Source organism: Plecotus auritus (assembly GCF_963455305.1).
Source record: "Plecotus auritus genome assembly, chromosome: 6".
Classification (NCBI taxonomy): domain Eukaryota; kingdom Metazoa; phylum Chordata; class Mammalia; order Chiroptera; family Vespertilionidae; genus Plecotus; species Plecotus auritus.
In genome coordinates, this window is record NC_137773.1 from 7,991,546 (window position 1) to 8,011,663 (window position 20,118).

The 20,118-nt window shown below is 47.2% G+C and overlaps 1 protein-coding gene across 1 annotated transcript in view; it reads left to right on the forward strand.

Annotated features, from left to right (window-relative positions):
- The window catches only part of SLIT3 (slit guidance ligand 3), a 560,992-nt gene that overhangs the window by 87,168 nt on the left and 453,706 nt on the right, over nt 1-20,118 (forward strand). Inside the window, exon 4 of the mRNA XM_080675632.1 lies at nt 13,082-13,153. Within this exon, the coding sequence (XP_080531758.1) occupies nt 13,082-13,153 (72 nt within the window). The remainder of the gene's footprint in view (nt 1-13,081; nt 13,154-20,118) is intronic.

A 20,118-nucleotide genomic window follows, 5' to 3' on the forward strand; every position in this document is an offset into this window, starting at 1 on the left:
GCTTGCTGAGTGCAAGTGTTTAGAACAGAAATGAAAGGGGAATTTGTCATTCACAGGCTAGGAATGTTTGAATCTTTTTGCTGTCCGGACGTTTTCTTTCTTCTTTTTTACTTTGAACTTTCTCAAAACAAAAGAAAAGGCCAATGGGTTCAAACAGGATCATTTTAAACAGTATACTTCCAGGAACATTGTGCTGAATCACACCTGCCCTCTATGACATCTACCAACTAGAGGATTTCTCCTTCAATTTGCATCTGTCACTTTCCTACCTGTGGGTCAGAAGGTTGGAGACGCAGATGAGGGGCCTAGAGAACATGGCAAGTCTGTGGTGGGCTGTGCGCATGCCTTCCTCTTCAGAACCAGTTTTGGTGCACTGCTTGGGGGACTGTAAGTGTGAAAAATCCAGTTGCCTAAAGTATTTTTCTCTTAATTCCTAGTAGAAGTGACTGGACATTAACCATAGGCTGCTCAAGGCTTGCTCTGTGTCTGCATGGACTGGGCTTTTGTGGAACAATACTAACTTATAAGGAATTCTCAATCCTTCCCCTCCCCCCAACTTAGCTCTCCTGTCTTGGTTCCCAGGCAGCACAGACATGAAAGAGTTAGCCTTTGGGGGCCTCCTTTTATCACCCCTCGTGTTGCTGATATGGAAACCTCATTCTAGTGCCCCATGTGGTACAGGGACCTCACCCTCCCTCTGTCTTCCTTCAGCTCAGAAGCTGTCCCTGCTTCCCCTCATTTCCTATACAAGTCAGCTGGTGTGTGCCTCGTGCCCCATACTCTCAGGACCTCTATCAAGCACTGTGGCAGCGTGTTTAATCCTGATTGTTGCCATTGCATCCCTGCAGTAACCTGATTGCAATACTCTGGTTTTAATGGCCAGAAGTGAAGCAGCCAGCATCTTGGTGCTTGGACAGCATTGCACAGCAACTTAGACTAAGTTTTTCACCAAGTTTACCATCTTCACCTCATTTGTTGCTCAGTAATTCTATGGGATAGGTGAAGTAGGTATTCACTTCTTTATTCATTCAACCAACCAACCAGCAAATATCTATTCAGCACATTCTAGATACTAGAAACTATTCTAAGCTCTGAGTTGCAGTGAACAAAACAAACAAAAATCCCTCTTCTCACAGTACTTCACATTTGAATGGATGTTCTAGTAGGTGTCATTATTCCTGTTTTTCACACAAAGAAACCACGAAGAAACCAAAACATGGAGAGGTTAAATCTTAAGGACACAGCTCATGTAGAGCTGGATTTAGAATCCTAGTATCCTATCCAACTCTCAGAATAAGGAGAACAGAATAGAGATCTTAGGGATCAGCTCATCCAACCCACTTATTCTTTTTGATTTCCATAGGAACCAAAGGCTCAGAGAGGTGCTTTGTTTTACACATAGCCCAGCCCAAGTCCACCTCATTACCTCTGTTTTCGTCTGTTCTGGGTTCTTTAACAAAATACCACCAAGTTGGTAGCTTATAAACAACAGAAATTTATTTTTCACCCTTCTGGAGGTTGGGAAATCCAAGATCAGGAAAAAGGGGCAAGGGAGCTCTCTGGAGCCTCTTTTATAAAGGCACTGATCCCATTCATGAGAGTTTTGCTCTCATGTCCTAATCAGCTCCCCACAGTCCCACCTTTTACTACCATCACTTGGGGGTTAGGATTTCAATATACCTGGTACAACTTTAGGGGGACACTGACATTCAGACCATAGCAATCTCCCTTACTTTCCTTTTTAAATATATTTTTATTGATGTCAGCGAGGAAAGGAGAGGGAGAGAGAGATAGAAACATCAATGATGAGAGAGAATCATTGATCAGCTGCCTCCTGCACGCCCCCTACTGGGGATTGAGCCCAAAACCAGGGCATGTGCCCTAACCAGGAATTGAATCATGACCTCCTGGTTCATAGGTTGATGCTCAACCACTGAGCCATGCTGGCTGGGCCTCCCTTACTTTCTTAACCAACATAGATTTCATGGCCCTTTTTTACAAATACTACATTCCCTCAACTCCCTTGTCCCTATCTTCCTCCATCATGCTTAACTGGAGAAGCCCTAATCTTGGTGCATTCAATCATGGGTTGTTTGCACCCTGTCACCAAGGCAACCTTGATGTGGCTGGAGAATAAACACATGCTTATGTGGATGAATCTCACAGCTCACAATCACTACCTTCAAGTGTGACTTGGTGCTTCCTGCCAGCCCCCCAGCCTTTAGTTTACTCTCCTCCTCTTTCCTAGACAACTACTTTTCACTTTCTCTCCACAATCATCAAACACCTCATTCACCCCCCTCAGTCTCTCCTGAGGATCTTGCTTCCTTTCTCACTGAGACAGTAGAAGTGGTCAGAAGAGACTTCCACAGACCCCCACAAACACATCTGCCACACACTGTCCCCTAGCCTCTACCTCTCCTGCTGTTCCCACAGATGATCTGTCTTTGGCCTTCTCAGAGGTCATTGCCATTCCTGTGCACTGGAATTTCCCGTCACCTATTCATGAGCCTCACTCTAAATGTTTTCCTGTTTTCTGGATCCCTCTTTTCAGCATATCAGCATGTTGCAATTTCCCTCATCTTAAAAAAGAAAAACAACAGAACCTTTTTTGACCCCATATTCCCTGCTGGCTATCAACAAAACCCTTCAAAATTATTATTTTCCCTTGATCTTCTCCTCCCACTCTTCCTTGAACCACTCCTGTTAATACCTCATGTCTACCTCTGTATGAGGCTACTCTTCCCGGGTCATAAATGAACTCCACATTGCTAGATCCAGTGCCATCCTCATCACAGCATTCAATAACCAACCACTCCCTCCCTCTCTCCTCGGGGCCTTTCTTACTTGACTCCCATACCTCTACTCTCTTGCTTCTCCTCCCACCATACTGACAACTGCTTCTTCCAACCTCTGGTCTCTAGTGCAGCCCAGGACTCAGTCCTTATTCCTCTTCGCTTCTTTTTTTCATCATCCCATGATGCCCACATCCAGATTTGTGGCTTTAAATACCATCTACATCTCTATCTTGGTCATATCCCTGAAGTCCAGATTTGCCTATCCAATTGTCTATGAGGTCTCTACTTTTGGGTGTTTATAGGCATATCAAATATAACGTGTCTCCCGAAACCTGCTCTACCCACAGTCCTCCTCCATCTCCAGTGACAATCATTCCATAGTTTCATTCCTAAGCATCAACTCTTCATACCCCTCTTTCTCATACCTCACCTCCAGTCCATCTTCAAATCCTGTAAGCTCTACCTTCAAAATACATTCATCTTAACACCTCTGCAGCTGCCACCCTGGCAGTAGGATAAAGAGAATTCCCAGAGAAGGGAGGAGTATGTGCAAAACCCTGAGGCAGAGAGAGATGCAAGATGAGGTTACCTCAGAAAAGGTCCAGGAAACACAGAGGCCTGACTCTTGAGTCTGGGCAGCTGCCTGCCCTATTGGCCCCATTATAAAATGTGGGGTGAAGAGATCACATGGGGATCTGAGCTTTGCCACAGCCAAGTGGCCGACTGTCTGGAATGCATCTGGCCATCTCTGTAGGACACGCATGACTCTGTTAAGTTGCATGTGCATTTTGTTTGCCGTGGATGTTGCGTGTGTCTGTGCATTCACACACATACATAAAAATGTGTTTTCTTCCACGGTAGACATGTTTTCCTGAAGTCTGAGCTCTTGGTATACTAATGTAGTTCCATGTACAATCCAATGGGGGATCCCTAGAGACCCCTGCTCATACTTTAGTCCTAGATAAAGTAGCCTGTTGGTCACAGCCCCTGGGGTTCCCTACATTGTTTTAGGAAAAAATGACTTAGGGCTTGTGTCCTGGAACAAGAGGACGCGCGGGGCCCTTGGCTCATTCCCTGTAAAGCCAGTAGCGTCCTGCTGCAGCTGCCCAGACAGGACCCCTGCCTCTCTTCCCCCACCCCCTGCTCTCCTCCTAGAAATCAAGGTCTTCTGGATCGTGTTTGGGCATACAGCAGCAGCTGGGACAGGGGTCAGAGGCAAGGCAGGCTTGGGCCACTGGTCTGCTCTGCATTCTCCTTAACAACCGTGTAATTGGAGGAAAATTGGTCCAATGTGAGGTGCGGGAAAGTTCAAAAGGGTTGTTTAGAGGTCTTTGTGTTTGTTTTCTTTTCATGCCTGATCCTTTGTTGGATCCCAGCGAAGTGAGATCCCTGGCAAGCCCCAGAGCTCTCTAGAACTATGTATATACAGCTAGGAACAAAGTCACCTGCATGGGCTGGCTGGGACTGAGAATACCCTTGGTGAAATTTTGCATAGACAGACGCTTTAGGTTGGAGAGGGAAACAAAGGTAAATATTCTTAAGAGAGGGTTCAGGATTCCTCCTCCTGCCCTGGGGACAGTGATTTCCTGGGGCTTTCAGAGCCTTCTTCTGAAACCATTAAATGGGCTTTGGATAGTAAGGAGAAGGGGCACAGATTCAGTTTTTTAGACTGCTTTAACTCAGTTTCTTCAGCTATAAAATGGGCAAATATTCGTCATTGCTGGTCTTTCTCCTAGAATTGAAGCAAGGCCTCCCGGTCAACCAGGCACCAAAGGGTTAAGGAAGAAGAATGATGAAGATGTTCAAAGCACATATTTTGGTGTCAGAGAGAGCTCTATCTAAACATTATCTATTAGCTGTGTGACTTCAGACAAGTTTCATACCTTCTCTGTGCCTTCTGTACATAATGTAAAATAATGACAATAACAATGTTTACTTCAAGAGTCGCTTTAGGGTAAATTGAGATAATGTATAAAACATCTCACACAGCACTTAGCACACCATATGTGCCCTATATTGACAGAAAAACAGACGAAAGGAAGAAACAAAAAGAACAAAAAGATCAAAATTATTGCTTTGATGCTAAAGCAAGTAGGTTATTATGATAGTTCACACCAAATATTCAAGTGTCCCTGTGGATTTCCCAGCTTCCTTTGCAGTTAGGTTTGGCCATGTGAATAGTTCTAGCCAATGCATGGAGAGCAGAAGTGACATGCATCACTACTAGGTCAAGGAAGTTAATAGCTGGTGTGGCTCCTTCCTCCATCTCTTCCTCAGGCACTTTGGCCTTGGAGATCTCAAGTTCTCTACAGCATCTTACCAGATGGAGCAAGTGTTTTATGTGAGTGTGGAATCTGTACCTACTGTGTTAACCTGATGAGATTTTGGAGTTCATTTGTTACTGCCAATAGTCTTGCTGACCAGCATAGTCATCTATGAAGGAGGAATAAATCTCCAGTATTTCTGACCTCCTGGAACATCTAGGGATGATGATGATGGTGATGATGATGATGATGATGATGATGATGATAATGATAATAATAGCAACTGCAACAGCTACCATTTATTGAGTCTTTGAGAAACACAAAAAGCTCATTGCAGAGGTTAAACCATTCAGCCCTGTCAGGTATCTAATGAGATACTGTTTTGCTATTACATAATAATTGTGTTTCTAAAATAAACTTTAACTTATTTTTTAAAAGGATTCTCTTAAACAACTTCAATGAGGAAAAAACTGCATAGGGGAAAGAGTTTTAGACCATGACGTCAAAGTTATTTCTCCTACAGAAATATCAAAAATAAAGGTTTTTAATTGCTATTAGGACATTTTTTAAGTTACTAATTAAAAATAAGAGATTTTTAGAATTGGCATAATCCCACCTAAATGTCATGGAGCAAATGCTGAATTCCGTGAAAGACAAGACTTAAGTCAACTTGCTTACAAACCATCAAAATTAATTGTGGCTTGGTACTATTAAAAAGAAACCCCCATTAGATCTCAATAAAACTATCAAAAAATAAAAATTAAAAATTAAAAAGGAAATCCTAATGGCAAAGTAGAGCCAGTCACCCAACTAAAGTGGTCATGGGTGTTGAGGCAAATTAGGCATTCTTCTCACACATGTGGGGAATATTTCCGAGGCCCACAGTGGTGAAAACCAACAAGCATCACAAATCAGGTTTCTTACTAGACTGATCAGGTTACATCCTATTTGCATTATGAAAATTTTCATAGCAAGAGAATAACCTGATTTTGATTTGTTTGACTGGTGTGGAAACCAAGAAAATATGAGGCTGTCAGGTGATAAGGCAAGCAACTGTGGAAACAGTCCCAAATTAGGGGCTGACTCTGCTCACAGACTTCCCCAGATATGACAACTGTACATCCTCATGGATGATGGCACCACCTCTGAGCTGGGATTTGAGGCCTCTGCAATTTGGTTCTGCCTTGTCCTGAACCCTACCATCATCCCTGGGCCTTCCCATCTGGAGTCCCAGCTCACAGGAAGCCTGGGGCCTCTTCATTCCCCCATGTGGGGGTTGTGGGGAGGGCAGAGTTTCTACTCTGAAAAACAAAGTCAACTTGGCCTTTGTTGCTTAGACGGGTTGGCGTTTCTGAAAGTACCAGTAGACCAGGAAGTCATTCAGGCTGCCTAGGAGAGTTCCTAGGGAAGGAGACTCAATTGATTTCATTACTAAAGCAAACAATTCTGGTGACTTTGGGGAGTCAGCACACTTTGACTCTCTCTTTCCCTCAGGCCCTAGAGAAAAGGAAGGGATTTGCTGTGTTGTGGTGCTTGGCCTGCTGCTGACATACCATGTCTCTTTCTATTCTGGAAGCCTCTCACCCTACCCTAACCTAGTGAGGAGAAGCATTGAGCCCTGTCCTCTTCATGCCTGGCCTGTCAGTAAGGCCCATGAGTCTGGAAGCCCATTCTCTAAGAAGATTCTGGAGGTTGCAGACAGACTCAAGCATGTGGGCCCTGTGGGAGTCCTATGCATCTCCAAGCAGGTGGCACCCCTCACCTAGCCCAGAAAGGGTATTGACTCTTCAGGCTCCCTTCTACTTTATGATTTATTCATGAAATTCAATGGGTCCTTATTGAAGCAAGGCCCCCTTGCTTGCTGAGAGCCGTGTCAGTTGAAGTTGGGTATTGTAGACGTATTTCCCACTCTCAAGGACCTTAAGAACATAATGGGAAGATGAGACCCACAATTGGGTCATAAATTGAGACAGTGTATAGGGTTAACTCAAATATCATCATTATCCATAGTAGTTAAGAGCACAGATTTAGAATCAGGTGTCTGGGTTTAAATCCCATCACCACCATTTCAGTCAAGTTTGACTTTGGGCAAGTGCCTTAACCTTCTTAGGCCTCTGTTTCCTGATTATGGGGTGACTAAGAGTACTAGCTCAGAGTGTTTCTGTGGGGTATTAATTGAGGTGGCAAAGTGATTAAAAATGCCTGGCTTATGGTCTTAGTGTTATTACTAGCTACTGCTATTAGTTGTCAGAACATATTTGAGAGACTCCTGTGACATAAAAATCTTGACTCTTCTGCATGGTAGTCCTCCCTTCTCTGTTTCTTTCAACAGTGATAGGTAATTTCAATTGACCAGTTACCCAAGCGGTAGCCCCAGGGGTCACTTTTAGCACCTCAGTTCTGTATCTCCCTCAACCCTCATGTGCATTCTGTCACAAAACCCTGTTGATTATGCATCATGTATATCTCCTGAACTCCAATACCACTCTCATCCTAACCAGGTCCTCACACAGCCACAGTGATTCCTCAAGAGCTCTCTTAACTGGTCTCCTTGCTTCCACTTTCACCCTCTTTCAAAACAGGCTTACTGCTACTCAAGAGAACTTTCTAAAATCCAAACCAGATTATCATTCCCTTGCTTACCCCTTTTCTATGGCTCTCAATAAACAGCCAAGCCCAGATCCTTTGTCATGACCCACAGGTGCCCTCGTGATGTGACCATTGTCTAGCTCTACAGCTGCATCCCTGTGTTTCTCAAATCACCTGCTATTCCAGTAATGCAGGCCTGCTCCCCAAATGCTCCTCAGTCTCCTAGCCCTCCATCCCATGCACATACTGCCCTTGAGGTCTAGAACCTTCTTCCTTTTCTCCTGAAGAGTCACAATCATGCTTCATAAGTAAACTCTAACCCACTATCTTTGGGAAGCCTTCCTTCACTCAGGTCTGGGTTAGCCGCCCTTCCTCTGTGCTCCCACAATAACTTTCCCAACAAGATCATGGTGTAACTTCATGTTTTCATGTCTGTCTTCTCCACTGCCATCTGACATTCTTATTCATCTGCATTTTATTCATGCAGATGTTGGAAGGGGCTAAATTATATTAATTTTATATATTTATATTGAAAAATAACTGCGGAGATGATTGGATTTTAGATGGATAGATAAATGAATGGTTGGATAAGTGGGTGGGTGAGTGGATGTATGGATGGATGGACAGATAGTAGCTGGTTGCATGGATAAATTAATGGTTGGATGGTTGAATAGATAAAAAAGTGAATGAATTCAACAAACCTAATTAGTGGCATAAACCTCTAATTAGATCTTACACCCAGGCACCTCCAGGAATGTCATCAGCAGTACTGCAAACACAAGGCTCTGTTTATTGAAGCTTCCCAATTCAGGCTGAAAAGCAGTGACCTTGCAACTAGCAGCTAGTGGGTTTTTGACGTTGGTGCTCCCCATTGTTCCAGCAAGAAAGCTGAGGAAGAGTGTTGACCTTAGAGGGAGTTGGGAACACCCCCGCCCCCGCCCCACCATGGGCTTTATCCCATCACTGACCTGGCCTGTGGGCCCTCTCCTGACCTCCTGAGATCTGTCCTCATACCAGTCCCTTTCAGTTCTCTTCTCCATCCAGGCATCATGAGTTTATTTCCAGCTTGAACTATGGCAGGAGAATTCCACCTCTGGGCTCAGGGTGACAGAGGAGTAGATGGCTTGAGTGGTGATGGAAGGCACCATGGCCAAAGGCACTGTTGGCAGCCCAGTGATCACCTGTCCCTCTCAGGAGAAAGGCATACTCCATTCTGTTCCGTTCCCTGTTCAGGAGCTGTTCTTAGAGCAGCCACGCGAGAAGTGCATCTTATACAGCTGGGAGCCTTCATCAGCTCTTCAAGGAAGACCTTTCAGGCCAGCTTGGTTCACTGAGTAAACATGAATTACTTCTCGAATTAACCACAAATGAAAAGGGGTGTGGAACTCTTTGTGATATGGAGAACCTGCATGCGGCCCGCCCACACAAAAGTGGAAAGACCCCGAGGCTCTGGGGAGAAGAGCCCAGCCCAGCCCGTCCGCCCTGCCACCCTGGACTCCTCATTCAGGGTTTACGAAGAGGCAGGCAGAGCACAAATGGCTAAATTTGGTTGTGTTTTTATTTTTGTCCAGCCACAAATACCGGCAAAGAACTGAAAATGATTCCTTCCCTTCCTAGGGCCAAGCTGGTTTTATTTTTAGCTTCAACTCTGGTTTTGGGCTTTTAGCACACAGGCAGCAGTGGGCTGGATTTTAGGATTTTTGCCGAGACTGGCGTTTTGGTTGCCTGAGTGTAACTCTCACCAGGCTTTGTGTGGCTGTGACAATAGAGGGTGGTTTCAGAAGAAGCCACACAGAGACCCAATTCTGGCCTTAGGGACCTCCCTGCAAGAGAGTCCTGTTCAGGGAGGGAAAGGCACTCAGGGTGGATGGATGTCCAGGCTGGGATGGAAGAGGTGGCAACCCTCGATAAATGGGGCGGCGGAGGGAGGGGGAAAGAACAAAAAGGAAACGGGAAGATAGCTGTGTTTTCTGAGTGGTTCAGAACCAGGGCGCTGGAGGCAGACCACCTTGTCCAAATCCCGCCTCCACCACTGCTGAGCACTGGCCTTCTGGAATGTGCTCAGCTTCTCTAGGCCTCAGATCTTATCAATGAGATGCGGGTAATAATGACTCCTACTTTTGAGCTCTGCTGCCCACGATCCTGCACATCCAGCATGCAGCGTAGCATCTGACATGCAGTTAGGACTCCATAAGCACCATTTTGATTGCTTCCACTTGCTAGCCACTATGTATACACTGTGTCATTAAGACTTTCTACAACCTTGCCCTGATCAGTGTGGTTCAGTTGATTGAGTGTCATTCCACATACTGAGAGGTCGCAGGTTCAATTCCCAGTAGGGGCACATGCCCAGGCTGTGGGCTCAATCCCTGGTAAGGGGCATGTGGGAAGGCAGCCAATCGATGTCTCTCTCTCTCTCTCACTCTCTTTCTCCCTCTCCCTTCTCTGTCTAAAATCAATCAAAAACATATTTTTTAAAAGACTTACAGAAACCCAGTGAGTAGGGTTATTTTTCAGGTGGAAAACTGAAGCTCAGTGGGCTAGATAACCTTTCCCAAGTCCCATAGCAAGAACATGATATAACCCTGCCCTAACCATTCTGTCATACGAACATGCCCTCTCCAGGACCAGTGCTCGCATGTGATTTAAAGGGACTTACCACTGACTCTATGGGCACTGTTCTAAATAAGGAACTAGATTCCCTCCTTCTGCTCTGCTCTGGTCTCCCGCTTTCTTTACACTTTAGTGAGAGGAACACACAACGAGCAGATACCAGGAGTGATCCAAGAGCTCTGGTCCAATTCACAGGGACGGAAGGTGGGATGGTGGCTGCCAGGCACTAGTGGGGGAGAACGGGGCCTTGTTTAATGGGTATAGAGTTTCAGTTTTATAAGACAGCCCTGAAGATCCATTGCACGAGATTGTGAATATACTTAACACTACTGAACTGTACACTTAAAAATGGTTAAGATGGTGAACTTTATGTTCTGTGATTTATTGTTTTTTACCACAACCTGAAATAAAGAAAAAATAAAAGATTTAAAAGAGCCTGGATTGGTGCCAGGTGGGTGCTGGAAATATTGGGGGGAGCACTTTGTAAAGTATATGATTGCCTAAACACTATGCTGTACACCTGAAACTATGCAAAATAATATTGAATGTAAACTGTAATTGAAAAATAAAATTTAAACTTCTTAAAAAAATAAAGTGCAGCAGCAGGGGAGTCAGGCCGCCGATGGGGCAAGCGGGAATGTGAGCTGTGAGCGTTTCCAGTCCCGCTTCTGTCAGGAGCCTGGGGACAGCATCGCTGCTCACACCTGCCACGCAGAGCGTGAAGCCCTCGGGCTAAGCAGCGCACTGCTGACAGCGGCCCTGTTCTTTAAGGTCGTAAATGCTCCCCCCTCACATGCTTGGCCCTTTGTGACCTCCTTCTAGTCCCCTGTCCTTCAGAAGTCTTCAGCCATCACCTGGGATGAAAGGGGGAAATTAGCAAAATCCCACTCAGGGAATATATCTGCTTGATGCGGTGCGAGGAGCGTGGGCTTTGGGGTCAGTAGGTGAGAAGCAGCTCATTTTTTCATCCCCTCCAGTTTGCTTAGCTGGCAAATGGGAGACTACCGTTCCCCCAAGTAACCAAGTATACACTGTTCACTCTGAGTGGAGAGTTCAGCCAGGCTATGAACTGTCTTCTCCTCCAGGGAGTTCTGGGGGCTCAGGGGATGGAAGATTAGGGGACCCTGCTGAGGCATTCGCAGACTAGACTGTGTAGAGATGCTAGGGCAGAGGCAGGGTAGGGAGCATGAGATCGGGTCTCCTTAGGCCCATGCTCCCAGGACAGCAGCCTGCATGGAGGCCACCACAAGGCTCGGCGTCCATCGGAAGCTCAGATGCCTTATTTTCTGTGGCATTAGCGCGGACCATTCCCAGCTCTGCTGCCACCATCCAACAAGGGGCATCCCCCCTGGGCAGAGTTTTACCTCCAGCCACACTGCCCACCTAGACCGTGGTCCCTGACCCAGGGCCAACTATGTCATGAGGCATGGTGGGGACAGTGCCCAGGGTTAACAATACTTTTAGGGACTCATGAAAATGTCTTAATTTCTTCTAAACTTAGAAGAAAAAACATGAGTTTTCAGATCAGAGTACATGTTATAATATAGAATACTAATATATTTGTTTTCATATCAACATAGTAGCAAAATATAATATATATGTGTATAATATATATATGTATGTGTATATATGTACATATGTGTACATACATACTAGAGGCCCGGTGCATGAAATTCGTGCAAGGTGGGGGAAGGTTTCTCAGCCCACCTGCACCGTCTCCAATCCAGGACCCCTCGGGGGATGTCCGACAGCCTCTCGCAATCCGGGACCGCTGGCTCCTAACTGCTTGCCTGACTGCCTGCCTGAGCGCCCCTAACTGCTCCCCTGCTGGCCTGATCACCCTTAACTGCCTCTGCCTCGCCCCGCACCCAGGACACAGGAGGACTGTGGGTGGGCTGCTTCACCTGGGCCGCAGCTGCAGGCACCCAGGACCATGGGCGGGTGGCTTGTCCCTCTCCTGGACTGCAGGTACAGCCGCTGATGCCCAGGACTGCGGGGCGGGCGGCTTGTCCCTCTCCCATGCCGCAGCCTGGCTAGTCCCCATTCCTCTCCCACAAGCTCATTTGTGCCTGGCTGGTCCCCATTCCTCTCTCCCCAGTGTTGAGTGTCTGAGCCCTTATGGTGTGACAGCTTGAGGGCATGATGACCATTTGCAAATTAGCTCTTTATTATATAGGATTTGTTTGTTTGTTTGTTTATGGAGGAAGGTGCCCACAAAGGCAAAAGTGCCGAGGGCCCACAAAAGTCAAATGCAGCCCTGCCTTGCTCTGGTCCGAAAAGCCAGGCTGGCAGGGATTCCCTTGGGCCCCTGAATCCATGATGATCTTCCTCACCCTCTTCACTGTTCCTATGGCAACTGCGGTCTATCCCTCCCCCCTCATCACTTAGGATCTGGAATATTTTCTGTTATGTTATTTCTTTTTAGGGACCCATTTCACACGCCAGTTCCGTCACTTGGCTATAGCTATCTGGAGCATGTGGTGAGAAAAATTCAAGAGGCTTGTCTGGGGTCCGTGGGAAAGAATGTTGTGATCCATTAGTGGTGTCTCTCCTAAGCTTGTGATGGGGAGGGGCAGGATGCATGCTCTGTCCTTGCTTACAAGGACCTTTGCCTTATATCTCCAACTTGATTGACCGCAAGCTCCACAAGGTGCAGTTTGCCTTACACATGCTGAGCATCCCACATCCACTGATCTAGAAAGTCTCCTAATACCTATTGATTGATTGATTGATTGATTGAAGTAATGTCTGTGAATAACACATTTGATCCAATTTAATGCCCCCTTGATATGCTTTCATTCTTTTTTTCCTCTTTAGGCGTCTGAACAAGAATAAGCTCCAAGTCCTTCCAGAATTGCTTTTCCAGAGCACACCGAAGCTCACCAGACTGTGAGTAGAGTGGAAATGTGTTCTTCTCTTGCCTGGCTTTGGTTATGTGGAGAATGTGGCTGCCTTCATGTGTGGAGCCCCGGGCTGCGCGCGGAACTTGGTGATTAGGCCTCACTCAGGGAGACTTGGAGCAGAGTATCCGTGTGCTGTGCCCCACACTCCCCTCCAGGCCCGATTTCCTTGGCCCCTTCCTTCAGAGGTTGATGGCCTATGTGGCCAGTGGGGGCAGGCAGCAGTGGTAGTGTCCCAGGGAGCATGGGTTTGGACTAAGCATTCCAACGTCACCACCTTGCTGGTTAGACCAGTCCTGCCTGCTGCCTGCTGCCTGCTTCCCACCATGGCCAGTCGGAGGGCCCTGGGTCTGGAGGCCTGTGATTTTGTGGGAAAAGAAACACCTTGAGTTTTGCTTTGTCTTCTGGAATGGTCCAGGATATCCTGAGGAGGGAAGAGTTGGAGATGCCTCTGTGCATTTGTTCGGTGTGAGTTTGGACGCTCAGGAGCCAGAGATACCCATCAAGAAGGGGATTGTGATTCACATGCAGTGGGTGTGAGGCAGGTGCTAATTATTGGCAGTGAACAGCTCCATGGCTTTGAGCTGAAAGCTCTGCTGGCATTGACTAGGGTATGTTATGGGGTGAACCGGGTTGCCCAGGGCTTGCCTGTCTGAATGGAGCTGCGCCATGTCTGGCTGCTTAGCAGGCAGGCAGTGAAATTTACAGCCTGGCCGGGGAGACTCTAACTTTACTGGGGAGGTGCCAGAGTGGTGGCTCCCATTCCCATTTGCAATGGCTGTGTGTTTAATACCAACTTGTGCAGTCAAACAATGCATATAGTTTCCGGGATAAATTGGGAAATACGAAACACATGTTGGTGTGTGCACTTAAGAATGAGTTCTGAGTTAGGAATCTATCTCTGTCTCTATCTACATGTTTCACACAGCAAGACTATATACATAAATGTATTTTAAAGGGCTCTTTGTGGCAACAAGAACAAGCTTTGGCTGGTGTGTCATTGGTACAGCGACCTCTCTTGCCTTCTCTAGGATACACCATACTTTGTCAAGGTATCTCCTGCTGTGTATTCCATTTCCCTTGCTCAGTCCACTTGGCCGACTTTGCTAAATGTGGGGAAGGTTATGCCTCTCTTTTGCTCTTTAACTCTGCATCCAATTTTATGGGCGTGAGGGTGGACAAAGTGCAAAGTGTGTCTAGCACGACTGAATAAGCAATACCAAGTGGACACACAGCAAAATCACCCTGATTTTGAATTTCCTCTCCTCTGCGTAGTTCTTCCCTGAAATGCTCCCCTGATAGCCATCTCTCCACCCAGCACCGCTTTGTGCCTTATCAACCTGCCCTAGCTAAGTAGTGCGGACTATGTCCTACTCACCTGTAATCTCAGCATCACTTTCTAGCTATACAGAAGGTGCCTGGGGCTGGGGCTGCTGGGAGCCTTTGAGCGAGTGGGGTCTGAGTGTTCTAGTAACTGCAGGATGTCGGGGCCTGGTATCTTGCTCACGGGACCTGTAATCTCCACACCATCAGGTGATGCCCATATTGTGCAGGGCTGGTCTTGATCCGGGCAGAGGAGGCATTCTGGGCGATGATAACTTGTTTCTGAGCTCCTGGGGGCCACACACAGGCAGGCAGCATGGGGTGTGGGACAGCCCAGGGTACTGTCCTAACTGCCACTTTCTGAGAGAGGTTGGGAGAGTCCCCTTCCCTTCTGTGTCTTAAGTATGCTCATCAGGACAAAGGAGACACACCCTCCTCTTCTACCTACCTCACCAGGAGCTGTAAGTATCCGATGAGGTAATGGTGTGTGTGTGTTTTCTAGGGTTTCAAGTGCTGTCTAAGTGTAATCACCAAGATAACTATTGTTCCTCCTACAACTCCATTTTCCCAGCCTTGGTTTCTGACCTTGTTTCTCGGGGAGCAGTGAAGAAACTAGGAGTTGCTATGAACACTGACAGACATTGCCCTGAGCTTTTTCTTCAAGCCAGAGAGCCGCCCCAGGAAGGCAGGGATGATGTCTGACTCACTTTGGTATCCATCCTGCTCCAGATCCCGACCAGGCAGAGTGTGGCCTCCACAGGCACTCCTGAATGGTGGATGAACAGATGAGTGGTACAGGCCCAAGGGTATAAACTGTGCTCTCAGGGAGCTCTGGTTCTTTTATCTGCCATTCCCTCCCGCACTCATTCGTGTATTCAGTAGGCTTGTCCCGGTGCTTGTTCCAGCCTGGCGTTGGCTGTGGGTATTGAGCTGGGGACATGAAGGATGCCCAGTTCTCTGTGCCCGTCATGACACATTCTGAATGGCTGCCAGAAAGCTAAGAGCTAAATAAATTATTTTTCATTGAAGCAGCTATATTCACCTGGGTTGGGGCTATAATCAGAAATCCCGTTTTCTCTGTGGGCTTGATCTTTGATTTTTCTTAATGGCCCTATTGTGTCTTTGTCTTATTTTGTCAGCCACTCCAGGGCCTTTTTGGCAGTAAGCAGGGCACAAATTATAAATCAATAAATGTGCAATCATGAGTGTGAATACATATGCCACTGGCCCTGTTTTAAAAGAGCACTGCCTCTCAATAGCCATTTTCTGGGGATGCTAAACATGGATACTGTGTGGCTGTCTCTTCGTGTGTGCATGTGAGATATGATGCAATCTGGACACACCCTTTCTTATGAGATCTATAGACAAAAACTGCTTAGTATTCAATGTTTAAAAAAAACTTTTGGAAAGGCTATGGGCATGTAATTAAACATGTTTTGAGCATTGATAGTAAATAGAAATAATCTCTATTGAGAACCTTTGCTACTAAAACAGTAATACTAACTACTAAGTGACAGAAATGTGACTAAAGTTAGTCTCACCCACGGAGGAAATATATTAGTTCATATGCCTGTGGAGTCCACTGGTAGTTGCGAGGGGGTCGGCGGGGGACTTTAAGAACAACTGGACCCAGGGGCTCGATGATGTCATTGGACTTTACCTCCCTCTCCCTATCCCTTGGAACAGCACACATGATGGCAGCCCAAAGCAGAAGACTCTGAGGGGCCTCATCTATGCCCGGGGTGGGGAGGGTGCCTGGGGGGAGTAGTCCTGCAGATTGCTTAACTTGGTCACATGTCCATGTTGCAATGAGATGCTGTGCTCTGGGTGAAGAAGTCTGGGTCACCTTGTTTGGGGAGGAGAGTTTGCAGGGCCTGGGAATAGGTTTCTTGGAGGAAAGAATGATTCTGTTACAGAAGACAGGGGTAGGGATGCGCACTTGAAAGCAACAGACACCTACAAGTTTGCTGAATATCTACTCTGTGCCGTTCCCCAGGCTTCAATTGAGGGCTCCAGCCCTCACCACAACTCTTCACAATAATAATCGCAGCAAGCACATGGAGTGCCAGGGGCTGCTCTGAGCACTTTACACCTCACTCATCTAAGACTCCTAACAACCCTGTGGGGTAGGTACTATGATTATTGCTATCCCATAGATGTGAAACTCATGCTCAAGAGGTTAAAGAAACTGCCCAATATCATACAACTCCTTAGTGACAGAACCAGGAATCAAATCTAGGTAATCTGGCCCTGATTCTGAGCTTTTCTCGACTAGAATCAGCTCCTGCCTCCATACTCCCATTTCATAGACGAGAAAACTAGAGCTCGGAATTTAAATTACTTTCCCCTATAGCCCATATTTCTAAGAATCAGTGCTACACTGGGCACTGTGCCTCAATGCCGAGACTTAACCTTCACACCAGTCCTCCAAAGAGAATCATTATTAAATCTATTTCCAAAGCTCATATTCCTATATTCCCTAAATTGCTACAACCAGATACAATGGAATGAGGACTCGAATGCGTGCCCGTGTCACTGCAAAGCCCTTCAGTCTTCCACCGGGCCACATTGCCATGCTGACCACCATGGAGAGCCAAAGTTAGGCTACAAATAATTGATAATGGGTGGAAGTGTCATAAATCCCAGGGCCTCTGTGAGGCCTTCCCCCTGACACACACCACACCACCCTCAGACCCAGCGCCACCTGATCCGTTGACTCCTGTGTATGTTAGTGCATCTCTGGCCATGGAATGAGAGAGCATGGGAGTGCCCTGGGGTTTAGGTAACACTGCATGACCAGCAGGGTCTTGGTCATGCCTCAGGCACTCATTAGCTCCCTCCCATCCTGATTTAGATCACAATGTTCTCAACTGTGGGGACTGTGCTTCTGCCCTTGCAGGTTCGCTACAGGCTCCTGACCAAGAGCTGAGCATGAGAGAGGGCAGTAAAGTGAAAGGGTTAAGGGGCTGCCAATTATGTGCTGCGAGACTGGGCAAGTTACCTAACCTCGCTGGGTCTCGGGTCCCTCATCCGTGAAACAGGCAGTCATAGAAGCTACTCCTCCGTGTTGCGGTGAGGATGCGAGGAAATAACCATGCACAGTCTTTACCAGAGCACGTAGCACATAGCAAGTGCTTAGGGAGAGATGACTGCGGTTCACTTTCGCTAGCTGGCTGATGGAGCGGGGCGTATGCTGGGGCTTTGGCATCTGTGCTTTCAACATTTCAGCACCTGGCAAAGAATTCAAGCTCCCAAACAGATGAGGGTTGAGGGAAGCACTGCACTTGGGGTGGGGAAGTCCTGGTCCTCCCGGTGGCTCTGCCTCCCACAGCTGTGTGGCCTCAGGCATGTTACTTCACCTCTCTGGGCCTCCGTTGTCTCATCTAGAGAGGACGGGCTGGAGCGTGATCTATTACATGGGCTATCGGTTATTAATTGTTTTGTGCATCCTCTTCCAGCTTTCTTTTTCACCTGTACATGAAAGAGGAAGGGAAGGATTGCTGGGTATTTGGAGGTTAAGCAGTTAACGTTGCTAGAAATACTTTTGCAGGAGCAGAAGACAAGGTGAAAACAGCGATTAAGCCCTTCTGCATCTCACCAGATTAGAGAGCTTGGGCGGGGATGAGGGACACAGTGGTTCACAACTGTTTCTTAAGAGTCTGACTCTGAGGACGCGCGGATCACTGGGGTCCTTTTGGCACAGCTCTCCTGGATTTGGGTCCAGATTGTTCGTTAAATACTTGGCAGTGGTGGAAAACCCAGGGCTGGACGGGCAGTTGTGCGGCAGTGGACAAACACCTCCAATTATTCTCTACTCAGTCCTCCGAGGCATTTGACAGCTTTTTAGAAATGCCGCTGGGGTTAAACCTGCTCTCGCTCACTTGGGTCAGTGGAGTTGCAGACTTGGGAAGTTAATCCCCAGACAGCTGAAATCAATATGAAATGTGGCCACGCAACTTAGCCCAAGTCCCCGGCTTCTGATCATGGTGGAACAGTGTCTCCCTAAGTGTGAAAGGCTGCGGTTTCCAGGGAACAGACTTCTCATGAGTGAACCTTCCTCCCAACTCTCATTTCTGCCTACTCATACCCTTTCTTGTTATTTACCATTTTCTGCTCTTATCACAGCCATATGTGTAAATGTCCTATATCCCCAACAGAACTGGAAGCGGCATTCAGCAAAGGGAGTGAATGCCTCTTTGAGGGAGCCCAATGTCAGAGCAAAGAACAGGGACCTGGGGACCATGCAGATTAGACCTGGGTTTAATCTGACCCTCTGGTGACCCTGGGCAGGACCTCACCTTCCTCAGCCTCCAGTGGGTTAGCTGTACAACAGGAAGAATAATCATAGTCCCTGTCTTAGTTTGCTCAGGCTGCCCCAACAGAGTACCTCAGACTCCGCGGCTTAAACAAAGAATTTTTTTTCTCATTGTTCGGGGCCTAGAAGGTTAAAATCAAGGCGCTAGTAGGGTGGTTTCCTGAGGCCTCTCTCCTCGTCTTGCTTGGCAGTCTTCTTGTTGCCTCTTTGCAAGGCTGTCCCCCTGTTCACGCTCACCCCTGGTGTTTCTTCCTTTTTTCATAAGGGACAGTCATAAAGGCTTAGGGCAGCACCTCAATTGCTGCCTTTTAACTTAATGACCTCTTTAAAGACCTGATCTCCAAATACAGTTACAATCTGAAGTCCTGGAGACAAAGGCTTTGACATATGAATTGGGGAAGAGGGAGGGGGGGATTAGCACATAATAGTTCCCAGGTGTGTATTGCACATTTGCTATGGGTCAGGTGCTCTGCGAACTGCTCTTACTAGTACATGTATTCTCTTCCTCAACCTCAGGGTTAGGAGGCTAGATACTCTATTGCCCCCATTTTAGAGCTAAAGAAACAGGAGTCCTAGAAATTCAGACAGCCTGCCCAGGGCACAGAGCCAGTCACCAGCAGGATCAAAATTCAAGCCTAGGCTCGCCTTACTCCAGAGCTCCCGTGTCTAGCCACAGTTTTTATACTGCCGTTGTCAGAGTTAGTAACCAGCGCCAGGCACCTGGTGGAAGCTCAATCCCTGCTAGTTCCTTTATCCCTTTGCGGCCCTAGATGAGCTCCGACTGTTGAATGACTGGAGCCCTGAACCTGTAGGGAGTACCTTCTGCTGCTGGCAGGTTCTTTTGCAGCCACCTTAGTCTTCCAGTCCTGCACTGCACTTTAAAACACAAGTACATGCAATATGTGTCTCCATAAAACTCTGCGTTGATGTAAAATGGTGCTATAAAAGTGAAAAACCCGTGCAGAAAACAAAAAACATGCTACTCAGTTTTCCAACAGAGTTGTGATCTGATGTGGTGCAATGATAACAGGCCGATGGGAAAACCACTCCCTCAGGGTGGAGGGGGCTTGCAGACGGCCTGCCTGCCTGGAGCTGGAGCGCGGACACCTGCTGCCGTTACGCTGGCTCAGCCTTCGGAGGCCAGGGCATAGATGGCGAGACCAGCCTCACCATCGCAGACATGGGGTCACTTTTTCCAGGGACACAGCCACCTAAAGCTCATGGAAAATGTCCCTGCAAACGGGAGCTCTGTTTCCTCCTCCTCCTCCAATCCCCCGATCCCTGACACGACGGTGAGGCCAGCCTTCGGTTTGCTT